We start from the raw sequence: 24,709 nt of genomic DNA, 5'->3' as shown, positions 1-24,709 counted from the left end.
TATAACTATGTACATGAGACTGTACCATCAAGGTAGAATCAGCTCAACAGTGTGGAACACCTCCCCCGAAGTTGCATGCTATGAAATGCCTTTGGTAACCTCACATTAATGGAAGTTGAGCTAGAAAGCAGACTTCCTAGGGAGTAAAACTGTGGCAGCAAGTGCCAATAGAGGAGAGGTCCAACTAGGGTCAACTTCAGTGACAAAGCAATTATGTCAATAATGAGATTCCCTCATCCAGTTCTGGTAAACCCTTCCATTGAGTGAGAATAGCAGATTGGCAAGGCCTTTGTACTACAGGGGGCTGAAAATGGCTACTCCTTTGCACCTTTCATACAAGGATGCAAATAAGTTGCAGGGGGGGGGGGGGGAAATCAACATTATCCCCATTTTACTGATTGTGAAACTAGGTTCTGTTACAGCTCTCACCATAGTAACTGAGCACCTCAACCATTAGTGAATGTATCCTCCTGTGCAGCAGGGAAGTTAGTTCTATTTCACAGATGAGAACTAAGGCATATAGAGAAAGTAACTTAAGGGCATGCCAGGATTCTGAGAAATTAACTCAGATCTCTCAAGTTCCAGCCCCCTGTCTGTCCCTGAAGTTTTCCCACCCCCAATCACAGTTAGTGATTAGTGCACAGTGTCTCAGCAATGCAATGACAGATGGAATTGAATCCCAGCTCCGACTCAAAATATGGGACTAATTCCTCAACAGCACGTTCACCTGGATGGACGGACAGACAAGGGTAACACTAAATTTGTAGCACCTGCAGTGGAATTTATGTGGCTGGGCTGCAGAAGTAGCAACAGCAAAGTTTTTCTCTGTAAATAACTGGCAAAGGCTGATGTGAAGAACATGGGAAATCTTTTTATAAACAGCATGTTCTAGGTCAGAGTCTCAAACTCAAATGACCATGAGGACCACATGAGGACTAGTACATTGGCCCGAGGGCCGCATTACTGACACCTCCCCCCCACCGCCCTGGGCCCTACCCCCACTCCACCCCTTCCATGAAGCCCCGCCCCTGCCCCACTTCTAGTGCAGACTATCTTGCCCAATTCCAGTGGTGGTGGGGGTGCCCGAACACGCAAGGAAAGGCTAAGGTTTAGGGAAGACACTATACATATACAGGTCTGTTTTAACCCTTTTCCTCTCATGGTCCTATGGATATGTACTTTGAAGAGGCTGTTCAGTATAAAAAAATGCATTGGACACTGATCACAGAAAGTCTAGAGTAGGGGTCAAACCCAGCTTGGACCTGCTGGTAAACAGGAGTGCAGCGATCTGGAGACCCAGTCTAAGAGGGGGGTGAACTGCAGATTCCACCCTGAGCAAAGTACAAGCACCAGCCTGTCACTGGGAGAGAGGGTGTCCATGGAGAGGCAGCCTGTGAGGAGCCAAACATACAGCTCACGCTGAGTCACGATCGCTGACATCACAAAGTCAGTGACCTAACAGACTAAGCCCAGGATTGGAAGCTAGGAATCCTCTGCAACTATGAGGATGTGACCTTGGGCAAGACAGCATGTGTAAGACATTACTACCTACTTTAAAGGGGAGGCGGGGACTAGTCTGTGTACAGCACTTTGAAAAGTTTGTGTAGTAATACAGCTAGAAGAGTAGAACCAGAGTATTCTTCATGCTTCTGGGTGATAGGTCTGAGTGAAGCGGGACCCAGCAAGAGCTACAGGAGTTAGGAAGAAGAGGTAAGCTCTCCTCTCCCAGCTATCAGTACAGTTTATCTATTAAACAAGTACAAATAAAAGATCTGTTCATGCATAATCCTTCTCTGGTCATTCAGATGTACAGCCAAGCCCGCTACAGGTAAAGCCAAGCCACTGAACTTTCACTTACAGGCTGCTACTGATTAACAATGATTAAGGTGCCACAAAGACTCCTCGTTTTTATATAGAGACTAACAAATTTATTTGGGCATAATCTTCCGTGGGCTAAAACCCACTTCATTGGATGCCTGGAGTGGAACATATAGTAGGGAGGTATAAATACACAGCCTATGAAAAGATGGGAGTTGCCTTAGTAAGTGGTGGGTCAGTGCTAATGAGCCCACTTCCACCTTAATTGATGCTCCTTGGAGATTTCCAATGCACAAGCAGAGCTAGTTTAGCTTGCAGAATCTGCTGGGAGTTCAGCTCAGGGTGGTTTAGCTGCATAATTTCCTTCCCATTGTGTGTAATGCCGCACTGAACTCTTGTTTCAAACAGTTAAATCCTCCCTTTAGGAACAGCCTGATGCATAAGCAGCACGAATACACATACTGACAAAGTAGGATCTGTGAAGAGAGCCAGATGTGCTGCATTTCCAGCTGCCATTCTCAACCTGCAGGCGGTGACCCTCTCCCATTCTCTAACCCGGAGCCTAGGCTGAAGCAGACATGCTCACTTCTAATTAGGTCCCTGCTGCAGATGCCACAGACACTGTACTGATTACCATGGCAGCTCCTACAGTATGCTACAGGAACCTGTACGAGGGCTTCCAGGCTGCAGTCAAGGCAGAGTGGTTATTAAATGCCCTAGGTGCACCAATATCAAGCCTCTTTTCTGACTGCTGCGGAAGCAGGCCACTCTTCTTGTGCCTTTAAAGAGAACGGTCATCAGCCAGGACACTTTGCCAAGCAGGCTACAAGCAGCCCTGAGCTGTAACATTTACTAGAATGTCTAGTGCTAGAGCAGTGCATCAGGACAGCCCATGCAGGACCTGCCCCCGGACAGGCCCCAAGGTGGTCAAAATATGGCATAGTTCCAAATATAGATGTACAAGGGGAGTGTAAAAGGCATATAAGCAATGCAGGGATGAGCTTGGCACAGCTCCTACAGGCTCAGACAGGGGAGGCTCCCTTTTTGGCTCACCCAGCAGAACTGCTGCCTGCGCACTACAACAGTCTCTGTGTATTGGCTACCAGAATATGCAGGTTCCACACAGTGCCCAGTTGCTGGACTGGAACCTTTGCTGATGCATTAGGTCTGTTTTAGCACAGGAGACTGAGTGGCAATGGGACACGAAGCCTCTCACTTCAAATCCAGATCAAGCAACTTAGGTGACATGGGCTGATGCTCTCCGTCCAGTTCCTAGCAGACGTGTCTATCACAAAATCCACTAGCACCCCGGCAGTAAGTGCCTCCTAGGTGGCAGTATCTACAAAGAGGCCAAGAGCTGAATAAGCAATGTCTCTGTCAGCACTAGCAGATTATAGACATAGGATGCCTGTAACTTTATCTTATCTAGGGGATAAATGGGAGATCAGCCTCGGGGGCAGATAAGCCAGCACCTTTCACCAGAACTGAAATTAAACAGTGCACTGTACAGTCACCTCCCCCTCTCCCCAACAAAACCTAGAGCCACTTACTTTATCCTGGAGCTCTCGTAACAGAAATGAGACTGGCTGTCCATGGAGGTTTCCAGATTGAGTTGTGAGAGGGGTGTTGATATCGGCGTGTGCATCCACCCAGATCACACAGAGGTGAGGGCACTGCCGTGTGTGGCCACTGATGGAACCAAGCGCCAAGCTGAAAAAGTACATAAAAAAAGTATGTCCTACTGAACAATTGCAGGGGCTATGATAAGTGGGGTTACCACATTTCAAATGTCCGATATTTGCATTGCAGCATCTCATCCCAGTGAGACCTGCCATCACCACACGAACATTGGTGTGACGTGTATCACTAGGCATCATGATTCTGCATTAGCTCACAGGAGACTGGGCTACCTTTCATAAAACTCTGCAGGAGTATACTAGTACTGGGATATGGGGGCAGGGCTTTGCTTTCTTTTCCTTCCTTCAGGCTCTCTTACCAAGAGCCCTCCCACCTCCCTAGCCTTCACCTGTCCCAGGTCCAGAGGAGCATCAACAGAACCCATCTCATCCCTACCTAGCAGGCTCATCTTGCACAGTCACCAACCGAACTCTCTGCTGCCTCCCTATTGTTCGCTGCAGTCATTTTGCCTCATTTCGACACAGCCCACCTCCTCCCCGCTGTTCCCAGTCTGGGGGCGGAGACAGAAGAGGGATGTGACATTTGGAGGAGGGGACAGAAGAAGAGGATACACTAGGGGCGGGCAAACTTTTTGGGCTGAGAGCCACATCTGGTTTCCAAACAGCCTCCCCAAACAGCCAGGTGTGGCCTGGCCCCGCCCCCTATCTGACCTCCCCCTGCTTCTCACCCCCTGATAGCTCCCTCGCGACACCTGCCCATCCACACCCCCTGCTCCCTGTCCCCTGACCCCCCCCGGGACTCCTGCTCCACCCGGCCCCCCTCTGTTCCCTGTCCTCTGAGAGTCCCCGGACCCCCCGCCACCCCATCCGATCCCCTCTCCTTCCTGAATGCCCCCTGGGGATCCCCACCCCCATTCAACCCCCCCGTTCCCTGCCCTCTGACCGCCCCACTCTCTATCCACCCTCCTGCCCCCTTAACCTCCTCCCCCCCGCCGAACTCCCCTGCCCTCCATCCAACCCCCCCGCTCCCTGCCCCCTTACCACACTGCCTGGAGCGCTGGTGGCTGGCGGCACTACAGCCGCACTGCCCAGAGCACCAGGACAGGCAGCCACGTTGCCCAGCTGGAGCCAGCCACGCCACCATGCAGCACAGAGCACCAGGTCAGGCCCCAGCTCTGCAGCTGTGCTGCCCAGCAAGAGCTCGCAGCCCCGCCGCCCAGAGCACTGCACCACAGCGGGGTGAGCTGAGGCTGTGGGGGAGGAGGGACAGCAGGGGAGGGGCCGGGCAGGAGGGTCCCGTGAGCCAGATGTGGCCTGTGGGCAGTAGTTTGCCCACCTCTGGGATACACGGAGGTAGACTTAGGACTCACTCTCTTATCAGAGGGCTCCCTAGCCCCTCCCCCAAAATCCTTTAGGAACTAGCTGATCCCCAAAGAGTTACACACCCGTCCTAAGGTCCACAAAAGTCAACACGGGTGAAACAAACCATATGAATTCCCTCAAAAAGGGGCAGCTTCATTAGTTTTTAATACTTGCAGCTTCCAGAAGAATTTGGAAACAAGTCGCCGCTGTCTGTTACTTTCTAAGATCACTTTTTTATTCTGCTGGTTCATGGAGTCACAGAATTAAAGACAAAACAAATGTTATGTCCCCACATGGTACTGCCAGGAAAGGAGAAAGGGGCCTGAGAGTAGCAGACACTCACAGCATTATCATCACACAAGCAACTTTGACACTCTCCTAATCTGTGCCTCGCAGCGCTTCCATGGCCCCAGACCCCTCGTCCTTTCATCTCAGTTTTGATTTACACCAACAAAAGGAGGTACTCCACCTCACACAGCTTACGGTCAATCTGTGGCATCCACCACTTTCATCCGGCTTGACTCACCTATGGTCACCTCCCATAGTTACACAGCTATGTCCAGCAGCCACTGCTCCGCTCACAGCGTCAGCCAGCACCTGGCTGGCTAATCCCACAGAGCGTGGGTATTTGACCAGGTTGTTGTACAGCTCGTCATTGGGCACTTGAGTGAAACTCAGATCTCCAAAGTCGTACACTCGGCAACCTGGTAACACACAGCAGCAAAAGGTTAAGTCTGGATTCAAGTACCCCCAAAGGCATTCTAAATACACTCACAGTGACTGGGTTACACCAAAAGAAACAGGTGCTCCCCAGCGACTATTAGGAGACTGGCCTACCAGGCACCCCCCCGCAACTTACTACATCAACAGCACTGATTCAGCCATTAGGAAGAGAACTCTGAAATTCCCAGCCAGCTCTGGCTGGAGTTAAGTGTGTTACACAGAAAAACCTCCTCGGGGCTCCCATCCCACTGGGCAGAGCAGAACACGGCAACAGAGCTATGGGATTCTCAGATACATATTCAGCAGATGGTGAGGGTTGCAGAGTAAACAAGAAATTAGAGACGGCTTCCTGAAAGACTCCCCTGATGTGTGCACACCTACCCACTAACGATTAACAGCATTACCATTTTAGGGTCCATTTACATGGACTGTGAAAGGGGTGCGGTGGGAAAACAAGACATACTAAGGCAACACAGCCAGTGTTCTTTTCTTTGTTCCCTTGGAGCCCTGGGAGGGGTAAGTCTCCAAAGGAACTCAGCTGAAGGGCTGAAATTCTTCCTAAGCCCTTTGCTACTGATTGCCCCAATCTGGAGGACTAGAACCTGAGTGAGTACATAACTCAGTCACAACCCAAACTGGTACTGCAAAGGGATCAGAACCACGCCGCTGCCACACCAACTTTCACAGCATTTTAACAAACAAGGTCACACTACGTAAATGAACCAAAGTCAGCTGGATGCCAACTAGAGACACCGGCAATTCACTGAAATGGATACCTTCAAAACTGTTTACAACCCCCTGGAAATAAAACTAAAAATATTTAAAAAAAAAGAGACACAGCATCTTCAAAAAGGGTTTCCCTCTCCATTTCCTGCTTTTGTTATGGAAATATTCGTACAAAAATAACTGCAAAAAGTTAGAGCTTGGAGCAAGAATAAGCAGGACAGTAAATAACCCTTGAGGGATTGTTTAGCAACCTGGCTTTTTCCAGCAACGTGCCTGTCTCTGACACATCAAATGCTTTCTGTAGTTGCAGAGTCTGGCTCAAATTTCTCTGGATGACTTAACAGTCTTGGCTGAGAATGTGCATCTGAGAGGAGGACTACATGAAAACACTCTCAGGAGCAAACACTCGCCTGCTCCTGGAACCTTTATGATACACTCTTCTTACCAGATATTATTTAAGCACCAGAGGCAAGACAAGATAAGCAAGACAAGGGTCCTACTCCAAGGATCTTACAAGCTGTATTAGAAATTTTATTAAAGCTAATGTTAAAAAATTATATAATACATAGGTTGGGAAAAGAGTGTCTGTACATCTAGGTATAGTGCTTAGATTATCCACAAATACAAAGTTTGTTTTTAAAGTCACATGATACAAAGAGTACATAATCAGCAATAACCCAAATTTTGGTGAACAGATTCCAATATCTAAACTGTATTGTTAAATCTCATCACTCATGAAAAGTTGTACAGAGATTTGGTTGTGGAAAGCAAAATATATCAATATATATCACTTCTCAATTACTGAGGGACAATCTCAGTGGAGATTGTCCCTCAGTAATTGAGAATTAGGTAGATTGTCCATTTAGAAAATAGTATCCATGAGGAAAGTATTTGTTACTTTCCTGACTGTGCTTACTACAACTAACAACAAGAAGCGCGCGCACACACACAAAATAGACTGGGACACTTTGTATTTGAAACAGAGCAAAATCTCTTTATTCCCAGTTCTGTGCTGTCACCATAAGACAATCCTGCACATATTTTGTTTTTTCTATTTCTTAATTTCAATTAATATTTTGTACCAAGTTTTAAGAAAACAGCCACATAAAATATTATAGTTGGACTGTCTTATGTACAGAAAGGTCTCCCTGCCCTCCTGCACCAATCAGCATTTTAGGAGTTCTGTCTGTGCTCATCTGTTTCTTGAACTGTCTCCTCTATGCTGATGAGACTCACTGAAACCAGCCTAAGAGGCAAAACAAGGCAATAAAGGATTTAAATGCATGTGAAACATGATGTTTAAAAAGGAAGAGAATGATGCCAGGCATAGAGCGTGAGCAGATATTGAGCCAAACTCCCTGTGCAGCCACCTCTACCAGTTCTGGATCTCCAAACAACTGTCAACACACCTCAGTCCAGAACTGCAGCATCTTGCCATTCCTGAGTAGAGACTGACAGCTGTGCCAAACTGTTTCATGTGGAGAAGACAGTTTCATTGGAAAACTGGGAAGCGACCAGCAAACTCTTCACACTTGTGACCTATCCAACAGTAGTTGAAAAGACCTGTTTCAAAAGGAGTAATTTGCAGACATAGCTGGCTAAAGACTAAATAGATCACTGCCTGACAATTCTATTCCTTCTATGTCTGTCTGTCAAAGCTGTCAAAGGGACTCTCAGCCCACAGGGTTCCTCCCTCTGCCTACTAGGCTAAGCAACAGTCACACTGGATGCCATCACTTCCCTACCAAGACTAGAGATAAACCTCTATTATACAGAGGTTCCCAGTTTGTAAATGGGAAAGACCTCAGAGAAACATAATAAATGATTTAAGGGCTGATTTATGACGGATAAAAAGGACACTATCAGCTCAAATCAGGCTCAAGCTTTAAAAGATAAATTCAGATCAAATGGAAATACGTTCATGATCTTTTTTAAAAAATTCCCCTGTAGCACTTACAACCCACACTTTGCACCACTTTGTTATTGCCCAAGAACCTGAAATTTAAGTGATCTAAAAACAAAAAGAGGAATTGGTTAGTCTGTTTTCATGGTTAGACTGTCTACCTTAGCTATCTGTTTTAGAATTTTCACCATAGTATCTGACAGCCTTCTATGTAAAATCAATTCATCACAATAGCCAAGACCCTAGTGATGGATTTCATGGAGTACCTGGCTCTCGCCTTGTTTCAGGGTAGAAACTCTGCTTTCTCTCTTTTTTGGGATGGGAGGGTGTTTCTGTTACAGGTTTTGGGCCGTAGGGGAATGTTAGTGTGTCACATTTATGCTGGCATGACTAGGAAAAAGACAAACGTTAAAATAGTTTTTAAAAACCTAATGTCCTCTCTGTAGTGTAGGTAAGCAAACTTTTGACAAATGGTGGTGTACAGAGATGGAAGGCAGGTTATGCTGTTTTGCCACTTTCATTTGGTATTCAGTGAGTATGCAAATCAAGTGTAATTTATACAGCAAAGGGAGGCGAGTCGGGGGTGGATGTAGCAGGAAAAGCAACTAACAATAAAGTGCAAGATAAAGCAGTTCCCCACCATCCCTGTCTCTTAGTATGTTTGTACAGCACCTAGCACATATGGGCCCCAGGTTTAGTTGGAGCTTCTAGGCACTACCTTACTACTACTACTAACCCCATAAGGTCAGATTTTCATCTTTGTGCACCTGTTTAAATACAAAGTGATTCCACTGACTTCAATGAAGGTACTGATCCTCATACTTCATCTTCCACATTCCTAGAAGGATTTAAGAGTGTGACCAAGCAGAAGAAAAGTGTTAGAGCAATCCAAGGGGGATGGGACCAAAAGTAATGGCATGAAACTGAGCAATCAAAAGTTTAGATTGAATAGGAGGAAATATTCCCTAACAGGAAAGTCTATTTGTCTGTGGAATAACTCCAGGGGAGTGGAGAATGCTCCATCACTTGAGACATTTAAATCTCGACTGAACAAACAACAAGAGAACACATTATAGGATCAGCACTGCAGTGGCTCCTGAAGTGGGGCTCAGATGGGGCTTAGTGATTCTTTCCATCTGATATATAGGACTATTTTCAAAACAATTTAAAAAATTGAACTTCAAACAGATGCTTACGTTTTATACTGCAATCCAGCAAACATGTCCTAGCTACTCCAAAGGAATATCCAGACAGCCAAGCAAGTCCTGCCCTCAACTCCCAAGGGACAGCACAAACTGACCTGGGTTAGCCTGATTTCAGAGTTGTCCAAGCATCTACATTAGTGTACTTAACGCAGGACCATATTTAATCAAACTATTTGGGATCTGCTCTCCTTGGTGCACATGCTCAAACTCCTGGATATTTGGAGAAGTCCTAACAGACTGGATGATGTTCACTCCCAGCCTTCCCTTTAAGTGAAATGCACCTCTTCACTTAGCTCCCACAAGTGGGAACATTCACTAGCAGATAATTTCCCTGCACAGATTTAGAGGAATTTTATTTCTGGCCCAATAGTTCTGGAAACAGAGGATCTCCATTTAACCACAACACCTGTACAGTGCAGGCAGCAGCATCACCCTGCCAATGTGGCTCATTCCTGAACCAGAAGCCGCAGCTCTAGAGATCACAAGGAAATTCAGTCTTCATGCCCTCTCTGCTGATACTGTCACTGGGGTGTTTTTTTGTGACGCAGGGAATTGAATGGGGATACCACACAAACAGGCAACTGGAAAATCATCAGTCAGGAATGACCTTCAGTTCATTGTTTGCTTGGGCTGGATTGGAAACGATACAAAGGCGAACGACTTCCATACGCAATTTCCAGGCTGCCATTCTAAACCCTGGACTACTATGTAGAAGGCTGGCTGTGATACACCATGCAAGCAACTAGAAAGTCACACTTTGACCATTTACTGCTATATTTCATTATGTAACTGTTTACTCACACAAAAACAGTAATCCTGCTTATACAATGATTGCTCTTCCATCTCTGATTACTGCCCTGAATGCCTGCCTCATGAGTCACGAAGTAAAGAGGCAAAATGGAAAGGCTTTCATGGGGAACTGAGAATGATCTATAAAAACCACACTTAGATGCTCCCTTTTCTCTGTACAAAGCAAGAGGCTACTAGGTACAACCATCCCTCCCCCAGACCAGATCAGGGAGCCTGGGCTTTAATGAACCCAGGTAGGTTTTTGGTAGCTGTCATGCCATAGTGGAGAGCTCGGGATGTACTAGCCTCAAATTGTACATCTACGTACGCCTTGCGGTCACTTCTGTATGAATGTCAGCAGGAGGATAGGATTAGAGAGCTGGCAGATGAGTCATTCATTATGACCGGTGCATAAAGAAGCCTGTTCTGAAGCAGTTTTAATCCACTAGGCCAGGGTTGGGCAAACTTTCTGGCCTGAGGTTCAGAAATGGTATGGAGGGCTGGGTAGGGAAGGCTGTGCCTCCCCAAACAGCCTGGCTCCCACCCCCTATTCACCCCCCTCAGAACCCCACACCCATCCAACCCCCCCCGTTCCCTGACTGCCCCAACCCCTATGCACACCCCCGGCCCCTGACAGGCCCCCTGACACTCCCATGCCTATCCAACCCCCGCATTCCCCATCCTCTGACCACCCCCCCCTTCAGAACCTCCACCCCATCCAACCACCCCCTGCTCCCTGTCCCCTGACTTCCCCCTGGGACTCCCTACCCCTTATCCAACCCCCCACGCCTCTTACCATGCCGCTCAGAGAAGCAGGACTGGTAGCCGCGCCGCCCGGCCAGAGCCAGCAACGAAGCCATGCTGCCCGGCAGGAGCTCGCAGCCCCACCGCACAGCGCGCTGGTGGCACAGCGAGCTGAGGCTGTGGGAGGAGGGGGGACAGCAGGGGAGGGGACGGGGACAGGGACTAGTAGTTTGCCCACCTCTGCACTAGGCTAAGCAGAGAAAAATCTCCCCTATTGACAGGAGGGTGAGGAGATGCTATCTTCCCTATAGATGTGAATCTAGGACACCCAAGTGCACAACATCTGGAGATTGTGTGATCAGCACTGAAACAAGAGGGCAGAATAGAAGCAGCAAGACTTGTTGCCAAGACTTACTAAAAGTCTCCTACTGGAGAAGGATCAGAGTGTGATAAATTTAAAACTAGGGCTGAAAAAACACCCACTGATTTTTTTATATTATATATACACATTCATATATGCAAGCATTGACGGGGAGATGCACTGAATGGTTTAATATGGCTTTCTCATCCATTACATTCCACACCCCGATACCCTCACTCTACTTCTCTGCACATATTTTGAGATCTAGGTCCAAGAAAACATTTCTTTAACCAGTATCTGTTTTAACACTAGATCTCTACTATCTTCTGCCTACCCACAAAACCAAACCAGTCAACTACCATTCAAACTCAGTGCTCTCAAGGTTGTCCACAAACCCTGACATTTCCTAGCTCCTCACATTTCCCAACTTCCTCCCATGTGAGTCAGTGTCACACGGGGCCTGGGCCCTCTGATGTTAACGGGTGCCCCAAAAAAATCAGTTTCTAGGCTTGGGAAACATTTACATTGTAGAGTTGCATCAGAACAGGATATTCTGATGCAACCTCAATGTGTTGTGACATAACATGAGAATGTTATTGTGCTGCACAAGCCCTGTAACTTGGAACTCCAGATACCAGGGTAGCCAGTTCTGCGGAATCCCTGGAAGGTGGCAAGAAGCCAGAGAATGTGAATTTGTATTTATCATAACTATTCTGACATCTATTTTACACCACTTTCCCCAAGTTTCCCATGTTATTTAACCCTTTACGGTCTTCTCCAGGTGTCCAAGCCCCAGCATTAGAATCCTCCCTCACTTACATTTCCAATTTCCTTCAAGCCCACAATGAGCTTAAAGCCAGCAAAGCAGCATGTTCCTAACAACAACCCTACCAAGGGCATGACAGCCACATCTGGTCCCACTAGAATGAATCTCTCCCCAGCAACAAGCTCATTGTTCTTTACCATTACATGAGATAACATATTGATTTTCCCAGGCAGGTAAAGAAAAACCAAAGCAGGAATGAATCACTGCTTTCCCCAGTTCCTTCTGATACTAATAGCACTTCAAAAAGACTCATGGGGGAAGAGACAACTCAGCATTACCAGATCACTTCACATTTTTACATCCCTCTTCCCCCCCCCCCTCCAAAAATAAACCAAAACCAAAAAAACCTACAGTGCGGTTTAGCTTTTTGACAGCTGATTTGGGTGCCAAATTCCTGATATTTTGCCTGATGGTTTTGCCACTGTTGCCTCTTCCACACAAAAAACAAAAACACACACTTTATGGGTTCCTGAAAAAACTGTGCAAATTTCAAGCTTTTTCAGACCTCATATGTCTGAGTCTTTCAGATGAGAGGCAAAAACCAAGTCTCAACCAACAAAATGGTTGTTAAAGATTCCATGGCACTTAAAAACAAGGAATATGCCAAAATCCAGTTAAGATAACGAAGTACTGCCCCCGCATCAATCCCATATGTGGTTCCAATAGAAACCCTATTCTTCCCTTCTCTCTCAGAGGTGGCTGAGTTTAAGCAAGATAAACGGATCCACATATACATAAAAACTGTAAAGTGCGTTGGGATGAAAGAAAAACAAAGAGCTCTCTATTCTTTGCTCCAGTGCCTTAAGTCACCTTAGTAAAACTCGGGATGGGAAGAAAAGGAGAGGGGGATGGACACACAAAAGGAAGAGTCAGGAAATAAAGTTTCCTGTTTCACATCAATTTAAGCTAAATTGATGTAATGGTTTAAATTACATTAAGAGCATCCGCACTGTGATCAGAGTGCACTGTAATGATTTTTAAACCAATCTGAAGTTAAACTGTTGCAGATGTGAATACAGACAAAACCTAAGGGCAAAAATTCAAATGATCATGATGCCGAGAATTTTCCATTTCCCAAAAAAGGACATGTGACAGGAAAGTCCCACTTCAAAGAACAAGTAAAGAGCCTCTCCCAGTAATAAAGAGGGCTATGGAGCAGACAGATGATTATTTAATGAGTGTCCAGACTCCAAGCTGAGTGTTTGTGCTTTGATTGTTGGCATCTTCATAGGTTGTAACTAGCCTTTGAAGTTAATACCACTTCGGACTGGTCTGCGCTTGAAAGTTCTACCAGTATAACCAGATCTGTTGGGGGGAGTGATTTATTTATTTATTACTGATGCAGATATACCGCTACAAACCCTAGTGTGGACTTAACAGTGTTTACACTAGTATAACTTATTCCAGTTTGAGAAGCAAAATAAAGTATACTGATATAAGCACCTTTATACTGGTATTACTATCTATGCTCTCGGGGGGGCTCCCCACACTAATTATGCCGGTATAGTTAAAATGTCAAAGCTTCCTAGTATCAACAGGCCCTTAGATGACCAGCATGCTGGAGAAGAGTGCTCATACTATTTTGCTTTGTAGGGCAGGTGAAATGATCACAGGGCATCAGATTACACTGGGGCCCTTTGTCCAGAGGGGAGTTTTCTGAAAATATTTCCCATCACTGCTAACATGGACGCAGCTCCCCGGTGCTATCAATGGGTGAGAACAAAAAGGGAATGGTGGCAACCAGCATCTTTGACCCCCCTGTAGTCTAGCCCAGTGGTCCCCAAACTTTTCAAATTGTGCCCCCTGCCCCCTCACCCCAGGAGCCAGGGCTGGGAGCAGGCTTGTGGCTCCTGGGTGATTGGTGGGGCAGGAGCAGTCAGGGTAAGGGGGTCAAGGCTGGGGCTGATCCGGGACCCAGGCCCAAGGCTGGGGGAGGGAGTTGAGGCTGGACTGGGACTGGGACCAGGAGTGGAGCTGCAGCCAGGACTGTGGCTGGGGGCGGGGCTAGAGCACAGCTAGGGGCAGAGCGGGGCTGGGTTGTGCTCCCTCCCCAGTGGCACGCACCCTGTGGGGGCTAGCCCGGGCCTGCTGCGCTCTCCCCACCCCTGATCATTCCTCTGTGCCCCCCTAGGAGGGCATGCCCCACAGTGTGGGGACCACTGGTCTAGACCCACTAAGTACATAACAGATGACACACTGATTAAAATGCTAGCAGTCACCTATAACTCTGTTTACACAAGTGCTCCAGCAGTCACTGCACTGCACAAGCATTAGTAATAGTGGGAAATATGAGAAACAAAGGCTAGTGTGGATACACCTTGGGGATTTACAGATGAAGCCAGAAGCTCAGATTTTTAAGAAATCCTTATAAATGGCAGGATTTGATTTTTTTTAATTGGCCCTGGAAACATGGAAAGGCTTAAGAGCTTTAATGGGCTGAGCCTTGAAGGGAGACGGCTGAGATGGGATCCAGGTTTGACACATGAATACCAAATCCCTAGTTGGATTTACATGCAAACATCCCACTTGGCATCTGCATATGCCCCATGACCAAACTGAGTTCAGGTGATGTCTAAATGGAATGGGTGGGGGCTTGTTTCAATGGACTCCAGGCCAGAAAGTCAGACTCTCCTATTCAATAGCCTAATCATCTCTTGAATACATGGGTTGCTGATGAGAAGAGTGGGCCCAAGCCTGCAACCCTAACTCCTGTAAGTCTGACACGTGCAGTAATTCACTTTACCAAGATTTGATTGCTCAGCTCTTAGCACATAATGAGCAGTAACAACATTTGCAGTTAAAAGCTTTGCAGCCCCTTCAGTGGGCATCCAGGGGAAGCTCAGTGATTCATTATGGTAGCAAGGAAGAGACCATCCTGCCGCAGTGGACCTCCTCTAAGAGATGCTTGGGGGGGCAGAGGGGGGGCACAGAAAGGCTGACTTGCTGTTTTGGATAAGTACGTGGTAGTAGCTGCCTTAGAGGCTTCTAAGGCCTGGTCTACACTGGGGGAGGGCGGGGCAGGGGGAAGAGAGATCAATCTAAGATATGCAACTTCAGCTATGAGAATAGCGTAGCTGAAGTCAACACATCTTAGATCAACTTAGAATCACTTTGTGTCCTCGTGGCACGGGATCAACGGCTGCCGCTCCCCCGTCAACTTTGCTTCCGCCTCTCGCCGAACTGGAGTTCAGCAGTTGACAGGAGAGCGATCGGGTATCGATTTATCACATCTACACTACACGCAATAAATCAATCCCCGATAGGTAGATCGCTACCCGCCGATCTGGCGAATAGTGTAGACGTACCCTTAGTCACAAAGGAGTAGAGCTTCTCCCTTTTAGGTTAATCAGCTGACAGCAGCTGTCTTCTCCCTGCTATGCTGCTCCTGCGTAGCCGGAGCAGAGCTCTACTCCTAGAGAGCTTTGAGCGGCCATGTAGAGCTCTTGAGCCTTACCAGAATGAAACTCTGCTATTATGTGAGTGAAGAGCCCAACATCATAGCATCCTCTCTTTGCAAGTCTCCCTCTACCCCCACAAGCCAGTTCATTAGTCCTCCATGACATTATGTCCCCCTACTTATCTAGTCAGCCGAACTGGGAGGTTGGATCCAGATCCAAACTTCATAGCTAATCCAATCCTCCCCTCTAGCACTCCAAACCAAAAACCCATATCTGGCCACCAAACTCTGCAGCTCAGACATATCTTTAAACTTCAATAAGCGTTGCTTTTGATTTTAAAATCACAACCTGATCTCCTGTGATCTGGGGACCCAAACAGCATACCATTGTATTAGTCAGCACACAAGAACTAGACAGGGGCAGACTAGGGACACAAGGCCCTTCATTGCAAGGACAAAAGAGGTGCCCCCCAGGGTGATCAGGGCAGTGGTAGCTCAAGCTGAGGTTACCTACCCTGAAGAGGGTCTTCTCCTCTGTTAGGAAAGGGGACTGCAAATGCCACTGCCAAGGGGATCTGTGGATTTCAGTTTGCTGAGAGTCTGTACTTCACCTGCAACTGGTCAAGGGCCTCCAAGTCCTGAGGCCTCTCAAGAAATATCACTGTAGGCCAGTCCAAGCCTGTTTACTTTTCTGCACTTCAGTCAGCTTGGACAGGCAGCATTAACAGTGAAAGTTACACCAAGTGTCCAACACCACGTTGCTTCTGTAGGCCAAACTCACTGTACACACCAGGGGCTCCTTCCCTCCACCCCACAAGCCATGCTCCCATCCCCATCTATTGCAGGAACTCTCCATAACCCCCTCCTTCCCCCATGCCAGGACCCTCCTCCCTCCATGGCCTTTCCACACCACCATCCTTATTTCTTTTCTGTCTGGAAGATAAGCAATTCAATGTGTCAATACTGTAATTTCCAGTGAGAGGATGAGCACAGCTGAGACAGAGAATGACATCAAGTTGAGTATAAGGCCTCACAAACTTGGCCAATTAGATTTTAAAATTTTGTCAGTCTCAGGGGTTAGTAGCAAACTTAGAAGGATAAGATTATCAGTAGATGTCAATAAATATCAATTTCACCATCAACACACAAATGGATGGAAATCTTCATCAGTAATAATTGAAATTTACAGAGACAAAGAAAGAAAAATGATGCTTGAGAGCTTATGAGAGTCAAAATCCAGTGACTTTTGAATTAGGCTTGTTACAGATTAGTGAACAAACACTAAAAACAGGTAGGCTCTGTTGACTTAGGGATACTTTCTTTGTATAGTTAGACATGTGATGTTGACAATTGTGTTTTAACAGGTATAAAGCTTTAATTTTCTGAATCGCACTGCCAAATTTTCAGCAACTATGAAAAATTTTTAACATAAAAATGAACGCTGAAATCCTATAATTTTGTGCAACTGAAAATTTAAATCAATAATTCAAAAACATGAACAAACATCTCTCAAAGTTATAAAACAAAAAACAAAAACAAGTTGTGCCACGCCTAGTTATTAGTAACATAAGGAAGGACTAAACTTCTCTCACCTACAGCTTTTGGCTCAGGATTCTGGTGCATTAGCCCTCATGCCTGCATCTCCAGTTTTCAGCTGACCCCAGGAAATCTATTTAAGTCTTCGATGGAGGCCGTTCTTCGCTGTTGCTCGGAGGGTGAAAGGCAGGTTAGGGGCTCAGACTCATCTCAGCCAAGTTGTGTAAGACTGGGATGTTCTCTGCCTCTTGGCTCCATCCCTCTGTTCAGTAAGAGCACAAGTGAGCAGCTGAGAAGCAGTGTGTGCCCCAGCCAGCTAGATGACAGCAATACCAACAGCAACCCTTGCTGTAGTGACCTCAGGGTGAAGGGAAAGAAAGGGGCAGCTCAGGACTTCATTGGAAGGAAGCGCAGAAAATTATATGGGGGGAGGGGCACTGTCCAGATGATCTCAGGGAGAGAGAAAGAGAGAGAGAATGCGCGTGTGCGCGCGGGGGTGTGTGTGTGTGTGTGTGTGTTAAGGCAGAAGGCAAGGACTGAAAATTCCCTCCCAAAAATATCAATTATTGAGGGTGAGATGTGAAAGGGGCAATATAGACAGGAAAGTTTAAAGTCTTTCCTTTCCCTTCACCACCCCAAAGCAAGCAGTTGTGCTAACAACTATTTATAACAATCTGGGCCCTAATTCAGGCACAAGCACATCTGAAAAACTGGGATGATGGAAGGGGAATAAAACCTGATGCTGAGTTCACACACACGGCCTCCTCTACATTTCACTTGTGAATATGCCTCCCAGCCCAGGTAGACAGAGATGCGCTAGCTCTGCTCCAGCTGGGATGCTAAAAATAAGGGTGCAGACATTGGGTGACTAGCCCATGCTGCAGCTTCCACACCCTTATTTTTAGGGTGCTAGCTTAAGCAGGGCTAATGTGTCTCTGTCTACCCAGCCCGGGAGGCACACTCACATAGGCAGAGTAGACATACCCTCAGCATCCAGAGCAACAAAGATGCTTGCAGACAGGATCTAGGAATCAGGAGGTACAATTCATGCATTTTACCACCTCAACTCCAGGGCATTAGCGAGGAACCTTTATTTATTTTTTAATATAAGTCAAGGGAAACTAATCACTTAAAATATACTGATTTAAAACACCCCCCTCCCCCCCAGTAAGACAGAAAAGAGGAGCCACAATTTCTGTCCAGTCTACCCCCCCTCCAAATAAATAAGCTTCTTCTACTTGTTTTTAAAGAATATTGCACTTCATTAATTCATGTTACTGCAGGGGAAGAAGGAAGCAGAAGCCTTTTCACTTAGGCTCCCACATACCCACAGAATCCACCCTCCACTGCACCTTCTTCTGCTGGGACATGTCATGCGCCTGGCACATGTAATCGCCAGGTGTGCACACAACATGCATGCATGTACCCCACTTTGAACTAGTTGGGAGTACGGACACCACACATAAAAGCTTTCTTTGCACGCTCACGTCCATGCTGAATGTACTATGGACACGCAATGAACGTGAATGCTTCAAAAGCTGCATTAATGTGAGGCTGATATTCTCCGACGTTGTATATTTCAGTTAAATGTTATTACATCTCTTTAAGGAGCTTCTCAGTCTCACAATATTACCTCCCTCCTCCCACCTAAAGACCAACAGTGGGGGGAAGGGGAATCACTTAATTCCTTTATCAGAGTCCTAAGATCTTGGGAAAGGTTTTTAGTGTTTTTGTTCACTCTCATTTCCTTTGCTGGGAATCAGGAGTTTAATAGTGGAATTTAGGTCCAGAAAATTAGATTAGTCATAACCAACAGTGTTGTGCACACAACAGCTGTTGTAAATTCACTTTATTATCTACTGTAACATTAGAAAGATGCAAATGAACAAAAAGAAAAAGAAACTATAGCAATAGTATATATTCAGAGCCCTCCTGCCAGGCGAAGGGGAAAAATAAAAATCCTTTGCTGAATTTCAATCTTATTCCTCATTGGACAACAGCCACACACAAAGCACCCTCGCCCTCAGTGACTTCCCCCATAACCTTCGATACCACACTGCAATAGGCTGTCCCTACCATATAAAACTCTCCCCTGTGGATGCTGACTGAGTCTGTCATTGCTTGTCAGTGAGGGCCCCTTCTGGCAGAGTCTATAGCAATCCACACACCACCTGACCCTATTCATCAACAGGGCTGCAGAAATTTAAGCAGCAATAAAACACTAAGACAACAACAGACATGAATAGAAAAGCAGCAGCTCATATCAGTGCTGTAAAAAGTGCATTTTAGCAACAAAAGAAGAGAAGACCTTGAAAATTTTTAATATTTAAAGGGACAAAAAAAAATTAAGTCCTTCCCCTGCTTTACTGATATTTTAAGTTAGTAAACACGGAGGTCCAGATCCCCAAAGATATTTAAGCTCCTGACTCCTACTGAAATCAATACAAATTAGGCACCTAATACCTTTGAGGATCTGAGCCAGGAAATTTTTTTTCCACCATTTATTCATTTTTTTTTCCCCATATGACTTGGACACAAAATTACACTTAGTCAATTTCACTTTTCATTTTTATGGTCACAAAAAGATAGCATTTCCAGTGTCAAAAGAATCTGATATCCCTTCCCCTGGAAATGGGGGAGGGAGGGGGGACAAGAGAGGGAATGACCCACAAACCAAAACAAAAAACAAACATCCTGCAAACAGAAGTTTTTATTGAAGTTTTGGTTGTCAGTGTCATGGAAACATTTCTATTCAGGTTGGATTTGGGTACAACCTCTTAACAAAACTGAATTATTAGACCTTTGCTATTTGACGACGACCCCATAGTTAACTACAGACTAACTGACTGGTCAAAGAATTTTGGAGTCACTTGACAGATAAACTATAAAGAATTGCCTAATCCCCCTTGAGTATTATAGCCTTCTATTACATCTGGTAACTTCTGAATTCCAGAGATTTTAGATAATTTAAGACTCTCCAGTCTCCAGACCCACTTTTTACTTCAGGATGACACAGCCATCAATCATTTTTCTATCATAATATGGCCAAAGGCTGTTGTGGCCTATATCCAGAGATGCTGCATGATGCAAAAAGTGAACATGGAGTGAGGTGGTAACAGACAACTCATTTATAGATACTAAGCAGTGCAGGCTGGAAGCTTTTAGCTATTGAATCATAAGGATCTGGGTAGGATAGGGTAAACGCTGTATACTAAAATCTGCTGAACATCATCATCTGCCTGAATAGGACTCCATGTTGTGGAGAAGAAGATATAGCTTCCTGGTGATTAAGGGATTAATCTCCCCTCCATGCATACACTTATATGCAATTAGTATTAATAGGATTTACATGCAGGCATCATGAATTAACCCTTTAAGGTCTGACCTTGCGGTCCATTCCGCACGCACACAATCCCAAGGAACACAGTCAGCTTTATAGACTATAGATCAGAGGTCCCCTATATGTGGGGTGTGCCCCCCTTGGGGGGGGCATGGAGGAACATTCAGGAGGCACCATGGGAGCCCTGGCCAGCCCCCATGAAGGGTGGAGAGGGAGTGACACTCAGCTCCAGAATCTGAGCCTGGCCCCCTCTGACTGGAGGATGTTAATGGGCCACTTTAATGTGAATGGTCCCTTGAAATGTGTTCAATACTTATGCTAAACAATCTGTTCCACCTCCTATTTAGCTGTACCATTTCTGAGTACCTTTACCAGATCTGAACAAGAGTTCTGTGTAAACTGGAAAGCTTGTCTCTCTCACCAACAGAAATTTTTCCAATAAAAGATTACTTCACCCACCTTGTCTAATATCCTGGGATCAACACAGCTACAACACTGCAAAATTTCACCATACACACACAAACTGACAAAAAAATTCCATCCATCATAATAGAAATTTACAAACAGGCAAAATAAGAAAAGTGCTGCTTGCAAAGTATACAAAGTACTTTGAGTTTGATTTAAAGAGATTTACTTCCTACATTTTGACATGCAATGTTGACAAATTGTTTTAGCAGTTAATAAACCTTTAGCATTTTGAATCTGTCTACTGTCATAAATTATTGTCTGATCTTCCCCATAATTTCCCACAAATGTTAACGTTTAATTTTTTTTTTAAAAGCCCCGGAGAGGAGCCCAGAGCTTTAAACCCATAATTTTGCACAACTGTGAAAAATTTAAAATCAACAAACATTGATACTATCCATCAAAATTATAAAATAAATAAATAAAAATCACATTCTGCCAAGCCTTGCTACTCCTCGCTACTGAGACCACAAGCATGAATTCTACTATTTGGCTTGCAAGTTGCCTGACCCTCTTATCCAGCCATTGACAAAAAAGTAAGTATACTTGTTTTCTCTGGTTCTGAAACTAGGAGGGAATGGGCTATAAATTGTTGAGACTACACAAGACCAAACATTTGCTTTTGCTTACCTCCAGCCCTACTAACAAACAAGGCAAGATCACATTTTCTTTCTGTTGAGCTAGCACTATTCCTATATCCTCTCAATGCAAGACAAGAATTAGATGAAAGACTGGAGACAAAAACCTGAGGTTTTCTTCAGACAATTCTGGACTCCTTTTTGGGACAGGGCTAGGGTATTATTATTAAGGGGCTGAGCTAAGTAGCTGATTATTTGAAGGAGTGCAGTAAATGAATTAAGCGATTTGCACTTGCTGCTGACATTCTCAGAAGTATTGTCTGAATGGTACTCAGAAATTTCCACACCTAAAAATCTAGATGTTCAGCCTGGCACACCCAAGTTTCTGTAGACCAAAGCCTCCCTTACACACATTCAAATTTGTTACACATTTAACTGCCCAATATCCACATATCTACAAATTATGTCTGTTCTGTGCAAGTTAGTTCAAATCCACAAACATTTTTAACAGGAGTATATAGCCTACTTTCAAGTCTCTATGCCCCATTCAATCCTTAGCATCTCTGCTGCTGGCCCAGTACAGATATTGGGTTTTGTGATTCATCCTACTTCACAGGGACAAGGCAGAGACATTTTCTAGACAGGGAGGTACCCACCCCTTCCAGCAGAAAGCTCTGAGTGTGGGGCTGATTCATGTTTCAGCTAAGTGAGTCACGCTAAGGCAACGGGGATGCAGGGACATGCAATAACCCCAGGCACCTAATGGCCCCAGTCGTGTCAGCGAGGGGCGACTTTTCCACCCAGCCGCTACTACTGCACGTGGCCGGCCCGCCCGCCCCTTACCCAAGCCGGAGAGCCGCTCCGTCAGCCCCGCGTTCCTTATGGCAGCGGGGCCGTGGTCCACCCCTCTTCTCTTCTGTAAGACAAAGGGGCTCCGTTAGGATCCACCGCGGGGCGAGGCTTGGTGCTCACAGAAACGGCCTGAGACGCGGAAATCACAGGGAGCCGCGAATCGCCCTGGGGAGGGTATTTTCCTTCCCGACCGGCCATCCGTGCGCCGCGGGGTCCGCTCCCCGAGGGCGCTTCACGTGGGAGCGGCAGCGTGTCCTCGCTGGCACAGGAGCGTGGAGGGACTGTACCCCGCAGCCTGGGCCACGCAGTCCCCGGGGAAACCCGCTGGGACAGCGAGACATCGCGGCTACTGCGACCAGCCGAGCACGATTCCCACCGCACCCGGGACCCGCCCTCGCTGCCGGCCGGCCGGGCGGCCGGTTCCCCCGCCCGCCGAGCGTCTCTCGGGGGTGCCGGGATCGCCGATCCCTTTGTGCTGAGGAGCAGCGAGTCTCTCCGAGCCCGTCTGCCGCCTGGGGGCGGGCCACACTCACCCCCCCGCCCCGCGCGATGCTCACCTGCCCCCTGGAGAACGGGGCTCCGATCAGCGCCACGGAGTGGGCAGGTTTCTGGAGCTGCAGCGTGGAGCCCGCCTGCTTCCGCAGGAGCCGGGCGAAGCTGCTGCGCAGAGACATGATGCAGAACCGCTCGCTGCTCGCGCGGCCGCCGCGCTGCCCCTTTTAACCCGCGCGCGAGCGCCGCTGCCTCCCTGGCCACCCGCGCTGGAGCCAGAAGCCGGTTCCCCGCCCCCCGCACGCGGGCGGAGCCCCGCCCCGGACACACCCCCGGGCCCCACCTCGGCTGGCCAATGGCAGCGCGGCCGCCTGGGGGTGTGCGCCGCGCGTGCGCCCGGCCGGGAACCTGCCGGCAACCTGCTGGAGCCTCCCCGCGGCCGCTGCAGCTCCCCCTCCCCCTCCCCCCCCGTGGAAACCGGCCGCGCTCCCACACGGGAGACCAACGCAGCGCCTCGCCCACCCATCCCCGCTGGGCTCCTCTCGGGGGCGCAGCCCTCACCTCTCCCCCGGGCACCGGCTCCTTCGGGGCCGCTCGGATCCAGCGGCCACCTCCCGACGGTCCCCGTGCCAGGCCCATTGTCCTGGCCAGGCTCGAGTCTCCCCGCTGCCGCACGCAGGGCCCCGCCACCCCCTGAAACTTGCGCGTGCTGCAAACACCCTTCTCCCCCGAAGGCAGGGCGGGTGAGCCCAGCCACGCGGCATCAGGCACTGCTGGCAGGTGGCCGGGAAGGTCACTGATGGGTGCTGTGCAGTGACTAGCTCCTGCCCAGCGTGTCCCCCACTCCTCCCAACCGCCCCATTCCAGCAGCCACGTCTCCTCACGGAGCTACCACAGTCCTGCGCTCCACCGTTCCTTCCTTCCTGCCATTATAGAGACAGCGGCACCTAAAGCATGATGCACTCCACCTAGTTAACATACATCAGGGGATACTTCTCTGGATGCTCTATCACTGACCCTTCACTAGCTTACACACACCATTTCCAAACAAACATACTTAACGGAGGGCATTGCTACACTTAAAACACTGCATAGCTATAGCACTTTAATTAAGAAGCAACCCAGGAAAGAGAGTTCGCCAGTGGGATTCGTTAATTCACTTCCCAGTAATTACGTCAGCTGGATTGCCAACTGTGCCATCTACAGAGGGGGTTAGGTCTTTATAATGTTACTAAGGCCTCACCTACACTGGCAGGTTTCTGCACAGTAAAGCAGCTTTCTGCATTGTAACTCCAGAGGTGTACACACTGCCAAGCCACTTAGTGCACAGAAACTGCACATTTGCAACACTGTAAAAAAACCACCCTGATGAGAGGCGTATAGCTTTCTGCGCCAGGGGTACAGCTCCATGGTTCCGGTGTAGAAATCCTGGTTGATTACAGTGCTGTAATTGGCCTCTGGGAGGTTTCCCACAATGCCTGTTCTTGCCTCTCTGGTCATTGGTTTGAACTCTGCTGCCCTGTCCTCAGGTGACCAACCATCATCCCCACCCCATAAATTCCTTGGGAATTTTGAAAGTCCCCTTTGTGTTTGCTCAGTGACTCATGCAGTGGTCTCAGCGCATCTTTCCAGGTGGCCACGCCTGCTCCACGCACCATGCGATCCCCCACTTGGAGCAATGCCAAGCTGCTGGACTTCACCACCATTTGGGGAGAGGAGGCTGTCCAGTCCCAGCTGCGCTCCAGACGTAGGATTTATACCTTCGGACAGAATTCACAATGCATGACAGAAAGGGGCTATGACTGTGACACACTTCAGCGCAGGGTCAAAGTGAAGGAGCTGCGGCACACCTACCACAAGGCGCAGGAGGCAAACTGCCACTCCAGTGCTGCACCCACGAGCTGCCAGTTCTACAAAGAGGTGGTCGTCGCAATACTCGGTGGCGACCCCACCTC

The 24,709-nt window shown here is 47.4% G+C and overlaps 1 protein-coding gene across 4 annotated transcripts in view; it reads right to left on the bottom strand.

Annotated features, from left to right (window-relative positions):
* Nucleotides 1–24,709, bottom strand: part of ARG2 (arginase 2) — a 37,467-nt gene that overhangs the window by 3,872 nt on the left and 8,886 nt on the right. Inside the window, exons 1-4 of one of the 4 annotated variants that reach the window (XM_045014206.1) lie at nt 22,820–23,010; nt 22,254–22,326; nt 5,344–5,521; nt 3,369–3,528 (exon numbers count right to left, since the gene is read on the bottom strand). In XM_045014206.1, coding sequence (XP_044870141.1) covers nt 3,369–3,528; nt 5,344–5,521; nt 22,254–22,326; nt 22,820–22,936 — 528 coding nt within the window. In that variant the 5' untranslated portion in view covers nt 22,937–23,010. Of the gene's footprint in view, nt 1–3,368; nt 3,529–5,343; nt 5,522–17,083; nt 17,130–22,253; nt 22,327–22,819; nt 23,011–24,709 lie in introns of those variants that run through there. The other 3 variants (XM_045014207.1, XM_045014208.1, XM_045014209.1) reach the window with 3 other exon arrangements.

This window comes from Mauremys mutica, chromosome 4, assembly GCF_020497125.1.
Source record: "Mauremys mutica isolate MM-2020 ecotype Southern chromosome 4, ASM2049712v1, whole genome shotgun sequence".
Taxonomy (NCBI): domain Eukaryota; kingdom Metazoa; phylum Chordata; order Testudines; family Geoemydidae; genus Mauremys; species Mauremys mutica.
The sequence above is the reverse complement of the archived record's forward strand: the minus strand, read 5'-3'. Positions and strand labels throughout refer to the sequence as shown.